Consider the following 20067-nt stretch of genomic DNA (forward strand, 5'->3'; position numbering starts at 1 on the left):
ATATATGAAAAAAATCCAGTGTTATATTGAGTTGGGCTGGTTGTAGTTTTTCTGGAAGTTTATTTCAGTAGTTCTTTCACTGTGATTGACGGTTCAATCCAATTTGATGATGGGATAAAACACTTGCTGCCAGCACTCCTGTTCAAAATTAATTGGGCGTCCATTGCCATCCATGGAAGCCTTTGAGTTAATACTAGTAAAACTAAAAACACTAAGCTCTACATTTTTCTTACCCAACTCCAATCCTCTGTTTGACAAATGAAAGTGGATTTCAAGTTGACCCTGCATACAAATTCCTGAGTCCACTTCTAAAGATTTCAGGAATTTAAAAGCTGCACTCAAAGGTGGGACCTAAAATGTTGTTTTTCCGTCACGCTTATTTTCTCATGACCGTTGAAGAAAGTTGCCACACCTCAAAGTGAGATTTTCTTTTCAGAAGCAGAGTCAGTTTAGCAGTGTGTCCTCGCCTGCAAATGAGGACTAAAGCATTAAGAAAACAATGGCTACTAAAGTTGTAGTTTGTATTTTTAGGAAATGCAATATCTTTCTAATAGCACCAGAAACAATGATCCACAGTGCTTCTGAAAAACATTTGGTAACATATTGCATAGGAAGTAACAATGACTTGTACAATACATTACAATACAACTAATTATTCACTTTGGAAGAGTACTCAAGAAATACATATAAATCATGCAAGTTAATTCACGTAAATAATTCACAATTATATTTCTCTGTTTCACATTTTTTGGTGTCTTAAACCAGATGCGTTTCCTCATTATTAGTAATATCACATCAATGGATTTAAAAGGAACATTTTAACTTTAAGCATAAAGTACAACAAATATATACAACAGAATACATTGTGTAACCATATTTATATTGTGTATGTCAACAAAAATGGATGAGGTTAATTTTTTCAGTGCATTTAAACTTCAATGTGAATTTTACTGCGATAGTTTTTCACTAGAGCCTCATTTCTTTCCCCCAGACAGGTAGATTACTCTTGTATTTAAAGGACTGAACCATTGGGTTATCAAAGAGAAATAGTCTTAGGGCAGAAGCATTATTGTGTGCTGATTGTAAAGTGCCTAGTTTTTTGGGTATGCTGAGGCCCGGAAGAGGTCGAGGCAGTTGACAGTTATAAGGGCACCGGTTAGCTGTCTCCACTGTCTCGTGGCAGGGTTCTTCATCTTATCTAGGACCAGGTGAAGGTCTTGAATCATGTCTCTGTAATTGTTTCCGTAACGCTGACTCCAGGTGTAGAGGTAGTCGTAGGCTGGCTTCCACATTAACTGAAAGACAATGAGACACAAAAATACTAATTTTTTTTCTTTTAAACTTTCATGAAACATTCTGTTCATACTGTTGGAAATTTTAAATGCTATGTTTAGAAAAATCATTGTTTTTTTTTGCTGAGAAGTGTCTCATTACCAAAAAAAGGATGCCAAATTGTAGCATAGTTTTCAAGACATTGACACATGATTTAACAAGCAGCCATGAGAGGTCAATTGTGTTAGCCGAGGCTGTCGCTGACTACCCCATTTAACAATTGATAGAAGATGAAATCTACCGGTGTATCTTTCCAATCAGGCAAGAAAACAGAAAGAAAATAAACAAGGGGTAACTAACCTGAGACCCAACTTCACCATCTTTTCCTCTGTGTGGTGCCTCATACACAGCGATTTGAGCACTGGTCAGTTTTCCCATTTTATCAGTGAGCTCCCGCCATCGGCTCCCCAACTCCACGGCAGTGGACAGGATTATTGTATTTTGAATCACTTGGGTCACAAGATTGAGGCTGTCCATCTTTAATAGACCCTTAAAAGAAAAACACAGCCATACATTCCCAGTAGAACAGTCAGATTAGATTTAGCAAGAGAATGAGAGTGTAAATTTCAAATACTGTCTGACAACAAAATGTTCTGCCAAGTGTTGGCAGTCTTTTTGATTTTATTACTACTTACAACCATGAGTTCATGAAGGAATTTCTTCCCACTTCTCTCGGCGTGGCAGTCTTCCTTTAGCTTTTCCAGCACGCAGTCCACCTTATCAGCCTCTGTTTCAGCAATTCGACGAGTGATAATGTCCAGCGATAGATTGTAATACCCTAAAGCATCTGCAAAACCTCTCCAATTGGTTACATGCTCTGTGACTAGTGTCTGGATGGCCGAGTACATGTATGTAAGCTTCTTGAATGGTTGTGTCATATTGTCCAGAAGTACCTCTGTAGTTACGTGAATGCCAGTGAAGTCGATCACCTGATCCGCTGTAATAAGCTTGACATTTTTGCAATGAACCAAACCAGTCCTGCCCCTGAGGAAACCAATGTACCACTGCTTTCCCTTTGAATTCCCAACTGATCTAACAGTCGCCTTTGATAAGAGAGCTATCGTGTCTCCCTTGAAGTATTCCAGTAGGTAGTCCACACGTGGCTGACGGATAACTGACTTTAACGATACTCCATACCATTTTAGGTTCACGGGCCCATCTTTAAATGGGGGGGAATCTGGAACTCGCTCCTCAGGTATAGAGCATGTCCTTGACACCTCAACACGTTTTCTACTAGTTTGATTTAACATGCGCCTGTCAACTCGAACTGGTGCTGCAGGAGGGGAAGGGACCTGGAAACATGCAACAATTGATGTGTTGGATTCGCTTACTTGCAAGTCTAACTGAAAAGGAGTCATTTCTTTGCAGACAGTGCAAGATAATGCAACTGGCAAATGCAGCACCGTCCCAATCTTAAGCTGGCTCTGCCTCACTTCTTTCACCTTGTCCTCGTGTCTTATTTTAAACGTGGAGCCCTTGATACTTGTGGTGACAAACAGGTCCTGCAGGTTGTCATTCCTAAGGTGATGCGTTCCCCAGAGCTGTAGCACAAGTGGAGGCAGTTGTTTGTTTCCTCGACAAATATCTGAAAAAGGAAGCTTTGGTGGTACGTTCTCATGACAGCATATAACTAACACAACCTTAAAAGATGGGTGGATGTACCTGGGGCCATAAACAGCAATAGTGGTTTGACGGTGGAGGTAATTCCAAACTGACATTTCCGGGGACTGAATTACTGAAGCCTTTGCAACTGCTATCACATAAAAATGTGTCTTCAGCTGGTGCAGTTGCATTTGCATTATGTTTCCTAAAATGTTACAATTGTTTACGTCCTCATATGGTCCTTCTCGTTTGCATGACAAGAGTCCAACGATTGTTGTCAGTTTCTGACTTAACGGGTCACTCCGTACCTCTCCTGAAAGCTTCATCTTCAAAGAGATTGAACCTTTTGTGTTGATGTTGCTGAGAACTACCTCCACAAGTGGACTCACAGTGGTAGTGTAGTTGTTGTTGAGTCCCGGTGGAGGGTCAAGCATTGCTTTCAGTGTTACTTCCTGAACTTCGCCAAAAGGGACATGGCCCTCTGGGACATGAATACTAATTTCAGAGTCTGGCAGGTAGACTGTGCCTCCATCATGGCCAAGTTTAGAGATCACCTGAAAGTTTGTTGCCTGAGTTTGAGCCCATCCAGGACTTTGGCTAATCACATTTAGGTCTAGACAAGAGCGAGTTAACTGCCTGTGACTCAACCAAGCCATTTTGTAGGCTTCTCTGTCATTTTTTAGCCACTCAAAATCAGGATTTAGAACATGGTTTGACGGCTTGAAGCTATCACCCCTCTTTGGTTTCTTCCTTTCCAAATTATCCAGAAGATCTGTGGCACTTTTCCATCTCCCAGATTTGTTGTTGGCTTTGTTTTTCTTTTCCAGAAAGTTCTCCACATTGCCTTCATCCGAGGATAGGCTAATCGCGTCCTCATTTTCTGTATTCCGCGGTTTTGCGGTCCCTGCAAATGTATGTGATGTGTTAGAAGTGAATCTTTCTGAATTGTTTACAATATCATCTAAGAAAGGATTGGATCCAGGCAGCTTGTTCCAAAATGGATTTTGTCGTAACTTGTCATACTTTTGTGGACCATTTCCATCTATTTAAAAAAGGAAAACAAAGAACAAAGTATTTTATCATTTGAAATATGTTTCTTACAATTTACAGAAATTACCAGTCAGATTTTTCCCATTCAGAGCATTTTCATCCAGGTCAATCAGTGTCCCCTCAGATCTGCTTCTCACAAGACTCCCTGCACATGGCAAGGAATTATCCATTTTTAATCTGTAATTGTTGAAAAATATTTTGTGGTTATAATCAGAACGTCAAAGAGAAGTCAGTAACGTTACACTTGTTCTAATTGCCCCTATAGACCTTGAAAAGTTATGAGCAAACTTGTCCCAGATAGCCACCCATCAAAAATACAACACATCCTACCAGTTCTGGAGCATGAAACCATAAAATAAGTCTAATTTCCTTTGTCATCAAAAATATTTGAAAATAACAGGTCTCAAAACAAATTCAAATGAACTTCGACTGTGCAGCACCCTAAAACTCGGTTATCACCAGCCCAGAGATATGATAAGCACACACAAACAGTGTGCATACTCTCTACTGACAAACTCAGAACCTACAGGCAACAAAAAGTTGGCAATTGATTAAAACAAAGATATATACCTATACATTCCTGCACCAAATTTCATTCTGATCCATTCATGAATGACAGAGGAGTAGCCATTGTAGTTAGTATCCTCACTAAGAGTAAGAAAGTGTGTGAAATCTTGAGCCATGCCTCTTGGGGTCTAAAAATCTTAGCAGAGTTAATTAAACTCAGTCAGAGGACAAACTCCACAACATCAATACACTGTCCTAAAAATATCAATGGAACGTCTGTGTCAGTTATGTTGTGAATACGTTTACCTTCTAGGCATACCAAGACCTTTACAGCGTATTTTATCATTCCACCATTGTAGATTGTGCATAATTTATTTAAGATGTCAACATTTTTGTCATGGAAATCAACTCTTTTTCTTTGGATAAGTATTTTAATTTTACTCACGAACATATCTTGTGCAGTTAATAATGGTTCTATACTGATGAGTAGCTTAATGTCCATTTAATATTTAGTATACTATTCTCATATGGTACATACAACCTACCAAAAATGAAGCATCCCATTGTGGATTATCCAATCCTATTGCCTGAAACAATCTCAATTTATGAGATGACAGTTACACTCTACTTAATGTCATATTAAAAATAGTTTAAACATGAAATACTTGTTTAGTGTTTGAGTGTTTGGATGAAGATTACTGAAACAGATTTGAGAAAAGAATCTCAAATGCCCTTAGAGCCTAAATAACTAAGTAAACAGCACACCCAACAAACCTAATATAAATTATTGAAGTTATTTTTGCTCAGTGCAAGTCTTTCTGTCATTCTTGCTATGAAACAGTATTCAAATTGGAGAATTGCTCCAGCTTGCCAATGCGTCACGTGTTGGCGTAAAAACGATAAAACCCATTCAAGAAATGTCACAGTGAGTCACTCATCAATAATGTGCTTTCTTACAACTGTGAACAAAACAGGTTAGTCTTGTCTGTCTTTAAGATATTACTGTCAGTTTCCCTCTGAGCCTCTGGTTGTGTTCAAACTGTAACTAAACTGTTTGCTCCATTTCCTTCAATGATTTGAGCCAATGTTTTATATACAACCATAATATTGAAATAGTATTCAAATGAATGCAGTCAATACTCTCAACAGTAATGCATTCTCAACAGGTGTGAGGGTAAAACAGTGATGTCAGAGCAAGACTATATAAAACAATAAAACATGCCATAATATCAAGAAAATAATATCTCACCATCGGCATTAGATGTTTGTAGTTTTTCCTCTAGTACTCTGTCAGAAAAAGAGGCTCCACAAACATTAACTTTTTGTTTGTGCTCTTGAAAAGTGTATCCTTGTTATGTACGGGTCAGCGGTGCCTTCACACACTCCGAGCATATTGGGCCGGCACATAAACTTGGCGAAGGAGGAGCTTATATTACACCATGCATGCTTCAACCTCCACAATGCACCTTTAGTATTTACCATTTGACATTACAACACCTGAAACTGAGCGGTGGTTTCGAGGGCTTCCAGACAAACCGAGTCTCAGATGAAAGATTGTCATACACCTGGCACAATAATTATAATACACGTGTGAAACAATACAAATAATCAACTTTAATTAAATGTAATAGAAAGAGAACATGGTAAAAACATCACCGTTTTCATTTGAATTGCCACACCGTGTTTTTTTTAAACATTGATTTTACTTTGTTTGGGTATCACTGCTCTTTTGTGTGATCAAGCCCCAAGCGAAGGTTAACTGGAGTTAGTAATCTCTACAAGGGCAGATGCCATGTTAACTAATGAACCATTTACTCTATTACTGGTGGGATGTTTTGAAAAAAAGTGGCTTTATGCCAAAGAGCAGCAGCAATTCCTTTACAAATTATTTTATTTTTGTATACAACGATATTTAATACACTACACTCAGAATTTTCTTAAAGATAATAAAGCAAATGATTGCTCCCAAAACCCCCTTCCATACTACAGTCAAAATGAAAGGTATCAAGATAGACTTGAAATAGTACGTGGGTTATACAAAATAATAAAATCAAATCAGAGGCAACAACCATAATGAAACGATAGAGTGAAAAGAAGGCCATTGACATTTCTAAGTCAATCATTAATTTCTTGTCTCGGAACCTTCAAACATGAAGTGCTTTCAGTTCTGTGCTACAGAAGTAAGCATATTCCATTAAAAAAAAAAAAGACCAAGCTGTTTTTCAAGTTAATTCATCTTTGGAGTTGTTTTTTGTAACTAGTATTTTTTTAAACCATTGTGTTTCTAAATATATATATATTTTTTTAGAAGTTTTTCCTCAATTCAGTTTTTCAGATTACTTTATTTTGAGGATTGTTTTTTAATGATTTTTGATAACTTTGTTTTTTCTGATTAATTTATTTTGACGGTTGTAAATAAATTATTGACGGCCAGGTTTTATTTTTAATTTTTAACGTGAATGAAATTCACTTCAGTACTTAACCACTTGGTGGAGACGTACCATTGTAAATAGTCTACAACTGACATCAAGATTTATACTTCCATTTTTAGGCATAGTTTCTTCTTAGCATTTTGGTTGACCTCCAAATAGTTCTACTTTGGGACATCTACTCTAGTTATCATTCATTGTGTTTTTGAAACTTAGTAAAGATAATGATTTGGTTTGCAGTTCAAATATTTGATACATTGTTCATAATACTAGGCCTACCTGAAAAATGTCTTGTTTCTTTCTCAACATCACGACGTGTGCAGGCTCACTAATCAACCTTAGTCTGGTCATCTGATGAAAAATCGTACATTTTTTTTGAAGCCCAGCAAACATCGTAATTTATCGCAATAACCCCAAATTTACAATGTCAGTTTTCACTCCATTATCATCCAGCCCTAACATATACTGTTCCCAATGAAGCCTGATAATGATTCCAATCCCATTTGACTCCAAAAGGGCTGTTAACAACAACAGCAACAATCTCAACTCATGGTGCTGTGCCATGAATATTTTCTAAAGTTAAATGTACGTCTTGGCCCAGAGAAACACTGAAATAAATAAGTAAGCCAGAGACATGACCATACTAGATCTAAAATTAAAATGCACACTGTTTTCATTGCAACACACCATTTAAAAAAAACTAAACTCGTTACACGAAGAAATCAAAATTCCAGTAATCATAAGAAATGCTACACCAGTGGTACACTTACCTGGACTTTGTCAAATTCTAGCCATTATTTTAATACCTCAAATAGGTCAGTTTGATGGGAATGGTAGTGTGATTTTTTATTTAGAAAATAGCCTATGCCTTGTTTGTTGAATGGAAACAGTGTCTTTATCCATGTTTGACAGTTCAAATTTCTCATTGGGGTTCTTGTCTTGTATACAACAGGTGATGAGTATACTTCGCCATTGAAGATGACCACTGATGGCGTGAAAACATCTCACTTGTCAGGCTTGGGATAGGCTCCAGCACCCCTGCAACCCTGATGAGGATAAGAGGTACAGAAAATCAATTGATATAAAAATATAAATGCTTTGAGGGTCATACGTTCAGGCAGTCTCGTGGTTCATTGTTTGGAATAGGAGCACATAATGCTCATCCACAAATTTGTGTTAAGTTTGTTCACTCGGTTTTGCAGACAACTAATGTTCAGATTGCATTACGTGGACAAAACATTTTGAACGATAGAGGGCGATGAAAGATTGTCTATTGTTGTACAAGTTTAAACTACTTTACTCCCTTGCCTTTCAAGCATGGCTTTTTAAAATCACCTCTATCAGGTGGTGCATTTCTTAGGAATGCCTAAATGTCACAATAATCATAAGTGCTAAAATGTTAGTACATGCATTATAATTCGGCGTTCTCTTTCCATTATTCAATCTTGCGTGCAGTCCAATTGTACAGTATAATGTGCAACAGAAACGTAGCCCGAAGAAGTTGAAGCTTCACATTCATTACCCTTCAAGTGGATATGACGATTTAATGAAAAACAGAAACGTTTTATAATATTAAAACGGTTGGTTCTACCTTGAATTATTTATATAATCAGACGTAACCATTTTCTTTCTCAACACAGAAAGCGTATTTTTGCAGCTATTACCAAATTCGTCCAATCAAAATACAATAATATTTACAGAGGCAAGAACATGTATTATTTAAGTGTTAATCAAGTCAGAAAAAGACTCTGCACCGATAGCTCCCCCTTTTTCAGACACCACCAGCCTAGCCTCTATGTTTTTAAATATGTAACTAAATTGAATTTTAAAATAATATATAAACACTACACTAATAGCCGTAGTCTTATGGCACACTATTCAGAATTCAAAGCAACTGAAATGTTGTAAACGACGCAATTATTTTTTGATCAATTCCGCACTCATGCGAAATGGTCCAACTTGCTTTAATTTTTTTCTAAATCTTACTCATTTAATTTTCCCCCCAAAATGTCAATATATATGATTTAATTTGTATTTGTTGCTTATTAAACCTACCTATGTGTTTGTTTGAAGAATTGCGGAAAAGTAATTATTAATGAACCAATGCAAGGTCCTGTTTGTATTAAATAAAATGTAACTTCTGATTTTAAACGTAAGATACTTAACAATGTATTTCAAAATAGAATAATCATTGAATGTTTTCCAATAATAGAAAAAGTTGAATTGCCAATCATTTAATCAATCCAACAAAGTGATTCTGAGTCCATACTGCCTTTATTGAGTGGCTCACATAAAAAGCCATTCTTAGAATGGGGAAAACCAAACGAAAAGAATATATTGTAAAATTAAGATCACTTTACAACATGCTTACTTAAATAAAAAAACAAGAGTGGGTAAACAGTAATCATCTCCAAACCTTACAAATAAATTCAAAAGTGCGCCTAACAATAGACCCCTAAATACAAGAAAAATCGTGGTTAAATAGAATTCCCACAATACATTTCATATCATGTCAAAGCAAAATATCCAAAGTACATCTCCGCGTATATTTTCAAATATTTACTAGAGTCCATATACAACTAGAAATAGCTATACAAAATCGTCTCCTGGACAAATACATACTCACCTTTGACATGGGCGTATATTCTAACCTACATGGTTCAATATTTACAGCACATTTTGCAGTCAGATAAAGGACCTCCTCAAATAAAAAGTACAAACTTGCCTTGGCACAAATGGACTAGACACAAAGTCTGCGAATATGTGTGTGAGTGTCATGGCCAGATAACCAAACGGCCCAATTATCCTCCTTTATTCTTCACCGAGTTAGTATTTTCATCATCCTTCTCAGTAATATAAAGTGCCAGAGTTTGCTGCGAACAAAATCTATGACAGCACAACTTTTTGCAGCCTCAATATGAATGAACCCCTCACCCCCCATTTTTTTGCACAGTTACACGAGATATTTCTATTAGAACAGCAAAATGTCAATCCAAAAAGAAGTGCCTATATTTTCTCCAATAAATGACTGCATGATGGAACATTGTTGTTCACTGTCATGCCTATACTCTGTAATTTGCAGGCCTGTGTTTCCCTTGCAAAATGGGGCATCATAAACTAAAATACACAAACTAGTATGCACTTAACTATTTGTAGGTCTCATATCCCAATATGACAAACTTCCGTCGTGCATTAAGATAAGCATAACTGTTAAGTCATTGCCCCAAAATACAGCGGTCTATTTTTCAGTGAAAGGATCATCGAGAGTAGTCAAGCATACCATTAACGAGCCCACAAAAAAATTTAAAAGCTTATTTTCTTAAGACATGACACGGATCATTGTGCATCCACTAAATTAGATAATGGTGCACTACTGTCCTACCCCAGAAAAATGAGATTCTTCATTCATAATTTACACGCCAATTTATAATGTCCAAATTTAAAAAAAAGTATACTCATTTTCTTTATGAGTGACAGAAATGCACAGATTTAATATAACTGTTTTGGGCCATTTTTGCAATAAATTAGATGGAGTTTTGTGCATACGCTGAATGTTGTTCTATTTTAACCAATGCATGATCTGTACTTCCGTGCTCTTTTGGAGAAATGCTTTTGGAGCTCTCTTTCTTAAGAAACGAATGACACATGCATACACAAACTGGCCCTTCCTTACTGGGAAATGTCTAGGCCTAATTCTAGAAATAACAGTTTAACATGTTGTGTGCCAATGAGATATCATTTAAGAAATGTCTTGGCTTTTTTAATAAAATACCCACCAAACTGCATCTGACAGAAAAATCTAAAGGCCTTTTTTAGACGACGGATCATTGTGCACACACTAGTGTTATGTCTTCACTGGGAAATATACATGACCTATCCCCCTGAAACACACACGCACACACACACACGTTACAGTATAATGGCCAGCACTGTCAAGTCCTTCCAGCTAATGTCCGACACTTTGTCGTCGTTCATACACTTTTTGAACGTCAAGCAAGCGAAGTTAGAGGCCGTTCATGCTCACCACGCCCTGCCTTGCCTCTGCCGGGTGCAACAGGTCCGGGGAGTGGCACGGGGGGCTCCCCGGTGCACTGTGCTCACTGTCGGTATCGCTCCCTCGCTTCCCCCCGCTTCCCCCGGAGCCCGAGCCGGCCGATCCACCGGCACTGTGAGTCTTGACGTGCTTACTCAGGTGGTCGCTGCGCATAAACCTTTTGTTGCACACGGGGCATGCGAACCTTTTCTCACCGGTGTGCGTGCGCAAGTGTCGCTGGAGTTCGTCGGAGCGTGTGAAGCGCTTGCCGCAAAAGAGCCAGTTGCACACGAACGGCCGCTCGCCGGTGTGCCAGCGCAAGTGCGCCTTGAGGTGCGACGTTTTGCCGTAAACCTTCCCGCAACCGGGGATGTGACAGCTGTGGAGGCCTTTCCTCCGCAGGCTGGCCCCGGCCGGTCCCAGTCTCTCGGCCTCCTGGCAATTGGGACAGTCGCAGGTAGCTCTGCCCGAGTAGCGCCGCGCGGAGGACCTGGGGGAGCCGGCCAGGGAGGCGGGCGGACCCCCGGAGAGCATGGTACCCCCCGCCCCGGTGAGCGGAGACGGGCTCGTGTCCGGGTAGGAGGAGAGCACCGGCTTGAAGCCGTCCATCAGGTGCTGGCCGCCGGTCAACAGGTGCGGAGAGGGGTTGGCACTGAAGGCAGAATGACTTAAAGTGGAATATTCAGAATTATATCCGCCCAGGGGGGAGTGCAAGGACGTCTGCAGTCCGCCGGAATGTAACGACGTCTGGAGCGCGGCTCCGTTGGGGTTCTGGACGTCAATCCAGCCGGCTCCCACGTCCCACCAGGCGGACGCGCCCGTGCTCCCGACGTCTCCCGCGGGGATCCCCGGATGAGACGACTTGAACCAGGACTCGTAGGGATGTGCCACACTCATCCTGGGGTAGATGCCCTGGAGGCTGTCCACGGACGTGTGCACCTTGGAGATGAACACGGGCTGGTGGGCCGGCTCTTGCGAGCCATTTGACACGGATGCTTGGAACACGGAGTAGTCGTTTCCAAAGTGGGAACCGGACGAAGCGCCGGACGTGAGGGAGAAGGCGCTGGAGCCCGTAGGGCCGTTGGAAGCGAATGAGTCCGAGATGGCTGAGCCGTTGCGCGAAACCCCGAAGCCGGACAGGCCGGAGCCAAGGCTGCAGCTGCTGGCTGCGGCGGCTGCAGCGGCGGCTCTCTTCCACGGGTGGAAGCCCTTCCCGAACGAAGAGGAATTATCCGAAATAGCGGAAGGCGAAGGGCTTGGACTCCCGATTTTGTTACATGTTGCAGCTAACATGGCTAAAGGAGTCGATCCCAATCTCGGCTCCTCCTGGACGGAGAAAACAGCAAGTTAGTCAGTTACGGTGCTTCTTTGCCGAGACGCACTTTTTCATCTAGACCTGCGTACCTGTGTCTAAACTTGGACAAAAACAATGACAAGCGCACTCAACTTTTTATCCCATCTACCGAAAACAGAAATCACTTTGCCCCGATCTTTTTTTCTAAAAAAAAGTGCAATCCCCCCTAACCAAGCAGCAGCCAATGACAAGAACTAATTGAAGCAAGTAAGAAAGTCCTTTTCGGAGACTCACCCCTAGAAGTGAAGTTGCCATCACACACAAAAAAACCCACAGCCCTCCTCCGAGGATCTTTTTATATTTATGAATCCGAGCAGTGTTTTCCCCCCGTTTTCTTTCTTTTCTTTTCTTTTTTCTTTCTCTTTTTTTTTCTTTTTTTTTTTTAGAGGTGTGCAATACAATGATGCGTTCCGCCCATTCTTCCACGGTCCCGCAGCTCCTCTGCGGCTTTGAAGTGGCGCTGTGACACGGGCGTCCAATCAGCGGCTCCAGCGCGCCGCGCGGACACCACACGGCCCCCGTGAGGTCATCAATAGACAGGGCTCTCCACCCCCCAGGCCGCCCCCTCCATAATAAAAGACAGCGGAAGGAAGGTAAAGTTAAATGAGAGTGAATAAGGAGGGAGGAATTAGGGGGCCACTTATTGAGATTTTTTACAGAACATCACTTTCCATAAATTAGAAGAGTCAAGGGCGGATGAGCAGGGCGTCAATAAAAGTTATACATAAAAAAATCTCATTTTTCGTTCATTCAAAACATTATTATAACATACGGTTTTGTTGTATTTGATCTCGAGCACAATTCTGACCTATTCCTTTTAAAACAACACACGACAAAAAAATCCACATGCTTAACTTAATATACACAAACTTCCAGCATATAAAGGTGGCTTTGTTCCCTCCTGAGGGACCTTATATTGAAAATATCTCTTGTAATTGTCGTCAATTATGTTGATGCGTTTGATGGTACACTTTTGGTAAAATCTCCTATATTGAGATAATGCTGGGGTCGTTATTATTTATAGAAATAAGTGATTGCACAGGCTGAATTTCGAATATAAATATTCCACTGTGCAATAAGGTTCATCACTTTATTGGCATGCTTTTTGTTATAGGTGTTGTTACGTAATGAGAATTTGGGTGCAAAGCGTGCATGCAAGCGTTTATATGCACGCCACTCGTCCTTTTCTATTTTGCATGCAGCGCGCACTGGAAGCGTACATTTCATTTGAATTTCAAATTTAATAACACGGGAGGTTTTTAATCATCCGCACTTTTATTTGTTTGATATTAACATGCTTATTGACCGGCTCTGTTGACCAGCTTGGTCATTACAGGACAGGGAAAAGTTAATTAAAACGACCAGGGATTATTCATCACATCATCTGCCTTGGCCATGTCGCTTCCTTTATTACATAGCGTGATAGATGATGTGCCTGATTAATTCTTGTGTTTCTACCATTGGAGACAAGTACCCCCCAACCCCCCTCTCGGATTAATTCACACCACTTTGCTCTCAGGTGTATAAAAACGAAGGAATGAGCATGCACTTTATTATTATTTTTTTTTTAAATGACAGTTGCACGTGATAATTAAATCAGACTAAAATAACATTGCTTCTAATGGATTTTTTTTAGGTACAATTCATTATTAGAATATACATTGTTTTAAGCTTCTTAATCATCACTTAGAGTTTAGTTTACAAGTCAAATCTGGAAGCCATGCAGGATTTTTTTTGCTCTTATATTTTAAATATATATTTGTTCATATAATGAATATACCTAAATCATCAAGATTTTTGTTTAATGAATATTAAAAAATGTGTTAGCTATTTACATTTGTGCCAAAAGCCATAGATTCGATGCAACATAACAAACAACAATGTGGCCTGGAAAAACAAAGGTGACAATGACGATGACATTTAAATAAGAGCTACATACCGTTCCTCTCAGCTCCGTCGTCCACCGATCAGTGTTGGCCTTTAAAAGCTTAACATCACCACCCGATGTAGCTGCGTGACTGTGCACCGTGCACATAAATGATACACTTGTAATTCCCTTTGCTCTAAGTTGGGAGACAGTCCGCCAACCCCCTCTATTAGAATATGCTTAATGGATCCCTTGTAAAAACTTTCAAAAATTGGAAAAAAAGCATGAATAAAAGAATCAGGTCATTTATATAATAATCAATAAAAAATATATTATTAAGAAAGGGTGATTTTTTTTTAAATCTGTTACTTGGGCATGAGTGAGCACATGCAACTGTGCTGCATGTAGGGGGCTGAAGAGGATGGGGGTGGGGTGCATGCTGGCCCTTGGTCACAAATTAGCAAGTGATCATTGCAGCAAGGTCCAGGTCAAAGGTCGGTGTGACAGCCAGCATGTTGCTTATGCGTCCAACTCCATAGAGGACAAATAAAATAAAATATTAATACTATTTTCAAATTTCTGTCCACAGTCGTCTGCTGTGTATGTGTTCAGATGGTGCACAGGTTGCTGTGATAGCGAACTGTAAGCCGCCCTGAACAGATGTCACCATTGAAGGCTTTCTTTGGGGCTATATTACCGCCATGACATCAAACTCAAAACCTGTCCCCTTGGCCGCCATAATGAGCAACTTATTCTGGGCCGCTGAGCACGAACAAAGTGGGCGCAATAATGCGTGCGGCACAATTGCTCACGCACAAAACAACTGGGGCCATGGCTGCAGACACTATGCTTTGATGGGAAGCCTTGCCATCAAAGTGGCTTGTGGAGGAAACAAAATCAAACCTGATGGTCAGCACTTGTGGCTTCAGACTCTAAAGCCTTTAATAAACAACTTTTTAAAAATACATGTAAAAACTTTGCATTAAGTAGGAAGGCTTCTGTTTTCTGTTTTTTTCGCTGGCCATTCTGATACCACTCATTAATGTATACGATCTGATGATCGTGATATCGATCACATTTGCTTAATTCTTAGATTGGTTGCTCTTAGCTGCCGTGAAAGAATCACCTTAATTTGAATAACAAATCAATTTATAAAACTAAATAAAAACCTGCCAAAACCATTAAATCCAAACAATTAAAAAAAACAATGATTTATATTTTCTCGCTTTTCAGATAAAAAATGCAACTGCATTTTCACAGGCTAAAAATGCAAATGTCAAACTAAATTCATTGGTTGTATTTTATTATAGACGAAATAGAAATTGGCCATTACCTTCTCACCTGGCTTGAGTTTGATTTGTTTGTCCATGCTTGTTCTTTGGATGTCAAATTAAATTATCGTAATTTTTGGACTACAAGCCGCATGACTAAAAGCCGCACCCACCAAGTTTCACAAGAATGAAACACTATAGGCCCCAGGTGTCGACAGTATTTTATAAGCTATTTTCACTAATAGACATGCAGCTCATTCACCTGTTGAAATCCATTAATAGTCCACACTGGAATTTTATCTATTTTATTTAAATCAATTGAATATCTTCATCAAACGAACTCCACCGCTAAACAAGCTGAAAAAGCATGGTCGCCACATATCTTACAGAGTGACAGGCTATTTTTCTGAAGTTCTAACTCCACCCAGTTTTTATTAATGCAGAGTTTACAGAGAAAAGTAAAAAGAAAGACTCAATTGTGTCACTAACTAAGTCACTATTGTCAGAGCACTTAATAGTGGAATTTTTGTGGAATAATACTTTTGTGAAACCAGTTATTTTTAGAAGCTATAAGGCAATAGTCACATTTAGAAGTGTACAAACTAATGCATAATTTCATCAATGGCTAGAAATTTCAAAGAACACACTGTCACTTATTATTGTGTTTCTGCACCAGGACTTTGGTGGGAAGAGCAGATGTCTGCATGCACAGGGAGCTGCCAAAAGGGTGCAAAAAAATGGGGCATGCCCAGACACAAGCACCCCAAATGGTGTGACAAAGGAGGTCCAGGAAGCCCCTATCCGCCTGGGTGAATCCCAGAGAGGGTCTAGTCCTCTGCCAGCCTGTGTGAGCCAAAGCCTTGTGCTCTTCACCACGATGACGAGGTGATACACCTACACACAAACAAACACAAATGTGCGAGCATTCAAAATATGCTTATGCAGCAAAAATCACAAATTTTGTTATAAAAAAGTCTTATGTACTTATTTTGTATTCCTCTATATCAACCAAAGTTATAAGGGTTAATGTCTAATTTTCACTAACAATAATTATTGGTAGTATGTGATTATTCTCAGTCATAAATAACAGCTTCATAAATTCATCACTAAAAATTACTCTAGAATCTAGAGTAATCTAGAGTCTAGAAAAACTTTATTGGTGTCTTATGTAATATTTCAGATCAGCTGCAATAACAGATTTGTTGATCAATTCTTAAATGAACCGTCCCAAGAAAGAAATGTTTTAATTAACACAGAAATGTTTACCTAATTATACTGTATATGTACCAAATTTAATATTTATCATATACAGGTAGTACACTTGTAAAATCTCTTTCATTGGCTACTGTATTTAATTTATCGTTCATTCATCCATCCGTCTCCCTAACGAGATGACCGTGTCATGAGGCCTTGACCGTGCTCCGAGCACAGGTGTGCAGCCTGGCTCAAAGTGAAAGGGATCCAGTCAACCGTAAACAATGATATAAATGTCTGACAAATAAAATGGCTAGTTAACAGTCTTTTGACTGCTCTAACCTCTCAGCCTTTTGTGGAGTATCGATCAGCCAGCTGTTCATGGCTTTGTGCGGTAAAACGAGAGCTTCTGGTTTCTTCTACACGGATGAATGAGATCCACCGGAGCACTTTCCTCCTCTTCTATAGAGCGATTTGTCCCAACAAACAAAGCTTGAAATGGAGAGCAGAAGCTCCCCTCTGCTTCTAATTAAGCTTATAAATTTTAATATTGTCTCATAAAGCTACACAGTAAAAACTGATTCTTTTTTTATCCCACTAAATGTTTTCATGCAAGGCATCATTTTTTTTCTGTCTTGGCAATTAGTTGCTGTATTTGGTTGTCATGGAAACTTGTACCTGGTGAAATGGACAGGCATTAAATATATTTTCTAATTGCATGTTAATAGTAAACTTTCCTAGAATTGAGGCGTGGTGGATTTTGTCACGTTACCATGTCGCGGTAGGCCGATAATGATCCGTCTCGGTTCCTGTCAATCAAACTAATGCAGCCAAGGCTTTGTCATATAGCTCATGTAAGAACCCGGCGTTGCCTCAGTTTTACAAATGATTCTTCCTCTATTAACAAAATTAAAATGTGTGGAATAATTTATGTGTGCCCGTTGGATGTTATGATCTGCATCCCTCGTGATAGATTGCACTGTTTGTTTATCATAAACCGAGGTAACTGCTGTGCCTGCTTCATCTCTACTTATTGACTTTGACTGAGGCCGACGTTGCACTTTGTCAGCAGCCGTCTAAAAGAGTCGAGCGGCTGAGGCGCTCGTACAAAGTGAGGTACTTAGGATTAGCATCGGCTCTTCAAGTTTCACTAATTATCCTCCTGAAGGCATTCTTTCTTTCTGTGCGGGTTAAGAATGGAAGTACGCCTGTCACCTCTCAAGTGTTGCTGGAAAGGTCGGTGACTGGGGGGTGCTGGGGGTCGCCCACGAGAGGCGCAAGACAGAGAAATGTTTGCTTTTCTGTTATGTCATCCGAGCAATCACAAGAGGAAGAGAAACTGGTAGTGTTTGCTGAGCCCAGCTCAAGCTTGTACACAAACATGTCTCCTTGGAATCTTTTCAGTTGTGGATGTGCTAACAAAACAAACACAACCAGGGGGAAAACGCCAAGTTTCATGCATGGGTGTTTATTGCTAAACAAATATGCCAACATGGCTATATTTCTTGAGAAAGAGAAGTATTTTGTGTGTAGATTTTACTTATATACATATAAAAAGAGAGTTTTGACTGAAACAGGCTGACGTTATTCATCGTTGTAGGAGTGCTCTTGATGCTGAACGCTTTTGCTAAGATTTGATTTATCAGCTTTCAGAAAGGTGCTATGCATTACAAAATACAGACTTGGAAGGACAGGGGAAATACTGAGAGTTATGGACAGGTGCTTAATGGTAAATACTGTTTGGAGCGATGTGATGACAGTATGTGTTTTTAGTAGAACATGGCCCTTCATAATAAATGCTGAGTGTTGATTGACATTAGGAGAGAGGTTTTTATTTAGCAAAATGTTTATTATTACACCAAGGGTGTGGTTTGCAGTGGTGTACCTTTGCACTACAACATGCTCACAGATGTCAGTAATATAGTACTGTACATATTAGAAAGCACAATCACTAATACAAACATGGGAATAAACTAATGTTTTTCAATGATACCTTTTATCCGATTACCGCTATATATAACAAATTATACTATAGCTAGAGTTGCTACATTGAGGAACTGAAGCCGATAAGAAAATACTTGCTCGGCTAATATTTCATTTCATGTTTTTACATTGATAAATACTCCTGTACTAGACTTTTAGTGTCAACTTTCGAGGTTCATCACTTTTTTGCACCCTAGCCTGTAGTGTTTCACCTTAGATTATGCAGGCTTAAGTAATGTTGTGTTCTCTGGGTACTAGTTGTCCTTCATTTTGTTGGGACAAGCTTACGTGAGAGGAACAAACTAATATTATTTAAGATCAGGTGCAATGTTGGATAAGTATAGATCTCCTTCTACCCAGCAGAGAAAACAATGCTTTAATTAAGAGTCAGACCGATTTCCCTGAGGAGAGATTGTCTTCTTCCATTAACTTAGTTTATCATATAATAAAGAGGTTGCCTTGTCCTTCGTCACCCAGACAATTGGTTTTAATCAGCCAGTAGGCCTTTCATGACTGATAATTTATGCTAAATTGACAAGGGTGGAGGATGTCACACAAAATCATTATGACAGGGCTCATGTCACACCTTGTCACCATCTACTTCTAGCCTGTATCCTTCGCTCATGGCCGCCAGGTCGCCAATAAGATAAAAAAATAACCCTGGTGAATCTCCATTGCTGTCTTAGAAAAAAATATGGATGTATTTCTCCATATAAGGGTTATTTTAATCCAAGTTATTCCAAATGAAGGTTATTCATTTTTAAACTAATTGCTGCCAACATTTTGTATCAAGATCCAAAAAATAGATTTGCCAGACAAATAACAGTGTCTCCAGATTCAAACACAACTTTAAAGCGCATCGACCATAAAGTAACATAACACAAAAGGAATGCAATATTTTAAACAATAATTCAAAAGAAAACTTGTAAGTACTATTAATTGCAAGTAAAGTCACAAATTTAAATTTAAAGTAAATGTGTTTGTGTGCAAGTGTGTGTGTGTGTGTGTGTGTGTGTGTGTGTTTGTGTGTGTGTGTGTGTTGGGGGACTCTGTTGGACAACAAACGTAAGATGAGCATGGCAAGGGAAAAGGGTGACACACTCCTTGCTGTGCAATTTAATCACTGTATACCCAGGCAAGTATTGACAGTTGTCCTGTGGAAGCTATTAAAGTTGCTGTCCAAGGTTAAATGAAATTGCAGTTTATCAAGGCTGCATTGAGAAAATAAGGGAATCTGTTCATGGCTGTTGATTAATGTGGAGCGTGATCAACACAAGGGCTTCATTAAGCCATACATCACAGGGGTAATTTAACATGTCACCCAGCCTGCTGTCGGTCCCCTTCACACGTTCCGTGCTCTGTGTACATTCCGAGTGTTTGTTGTGTGCTTATGAGATGACGCGCAATGACCTCACACTCTTGCTTCTTTACCATTTGCCGACTGT

General features: G+C 39.4%; 2 protein-coding genes and 1 long non-coding RNA gene across 4 annotated transcripts in view; 1 reads left to right on the top strand and 2 right to left on the bottom strand.

Annotated features, from left to right (window-relative positions):
- Positions 1-20067, top strand: part of LOC144199963 (uncharacterized) — a 79611-nt gene that overhangs the window by 28219 nt on the left and 31325 nt on the right. Inside the window, exons 3-4 of the long non-coding RNA XR_013327013.1 lie at positions 7873-7982; positions 16122-16330. This is a non-coding gene — a long non-coding RNA (uncharacterized LOC144199963). The remainder of the gene's footprint in view (positions 1-7872; positions 7983-16121; positions 16331-20067) is intronic.
- On the bottom strand, positions 508-5884 carry macc1 (MET transcriptional regulator MACC1). Its single transcript, XM_077721867.1, has 5 exons — positions 5741-5884; positions 4052-4161; positions 1968-3976; positions 1633-1821; positions 508-1295 (listed from the first exon to the last, which is right to left on the bottom strand). Exons 2-5 carry the CDS (start codon positions 4152-4154, stop codon positions 1092-1094), a joined length of 2505 nt encoding a protein of 834 aa, XP_077577993.1. The 5' UTR covers positions 4155-4161; positions 5741-5884; the 3' UTR covers positions 508-1091.
- sp8b (sp8 transcription factor b) lies at positions 7795-14300 on the bottom strand. 2 transcript variants are annotated; one of them, XM_077721869.1, is made up of 3 exons: positions 14247-14300; positions 10945-12279; positions 7795-7966 (listed from the first exon to the last, which is right to left on the bottom strand). In XM_077721869.1, exons 2-3 carry the CDS (start codon positions 12244-12246, stop codon positions 7925-7927), a joined length of 1344 nt encoding a protein of 447 aa, XP_077577995.1. In that variant the 5' UTR covers positions 12247-12279; positions 14247-14300; the 3' UTR covers positions 7795-7924. The 2 variants fall into 2 exon arrangements, with proteins under 2 accessions (XP_077577995.1, XP_077577994.1); XM_077721868.1 differs by lacking the exon at positions 14247-14300 and adding an exon at positions 12542-12684.

Source organism: Stigmatopora nigra, chromosome 7 (genome assembly GCF_051989575.1).
Source record: "Stigmatopora nigra isolate UIUO_SnigA chromosome 7, RoL_Snig_1.1, whole genome shotgun sequence".
Lineage (NCBI taxonomy): Eukaryota > Metazoa > Chordata > Actinopteri > Syngnathiformes > Syngnathidae > Stigmatopora > Stigmatopora nigra.

Bases quoted from the DNA above. Each gene is read 5' to 3' on its own strand.
- sp8b (XM_077721868.1), bottom strand. From the start codon at position 12,562: ATGGCAACTTCACTTCTAGGG. The intron at 12,280-12,541 runs GTGAGTCTCCGA...TTCTCCGTCCAG, and splicing joins TGGCAACTTCACTTCTAGGG to GAGGAGCCGAGATTGGGATC. The intron at 7,967-10,944 runs GTGAGCATGAAC...TATCCTCATCAG, and splicing joins CAGAGGCAAGGCAGGGCGTG to GGTTGCAGGGGTGCTGGAGC.
- macc1 (XM_077721867.1), bottom strand. From the start codon at position 4,154: ATGGATAATTCCTTGCCATGTGCAGGGAGTCTTGTGAGAAGCAGATCT. The intron at 3,977-4,051 runs GTAATTTCTGTA...TTTTTTAAATAG, and splicing joins GAATGGGAAAAATCTGACTG to ATGGAAATGGTCCACAAAAG. The intron at 1,822-1,967 runs GTAAGTAGTAAT...TTTTCTTTTAAG, and splicing joins TCCTTCATGAACTCATGGTT to GGTCTATTAAAGATGGACAG.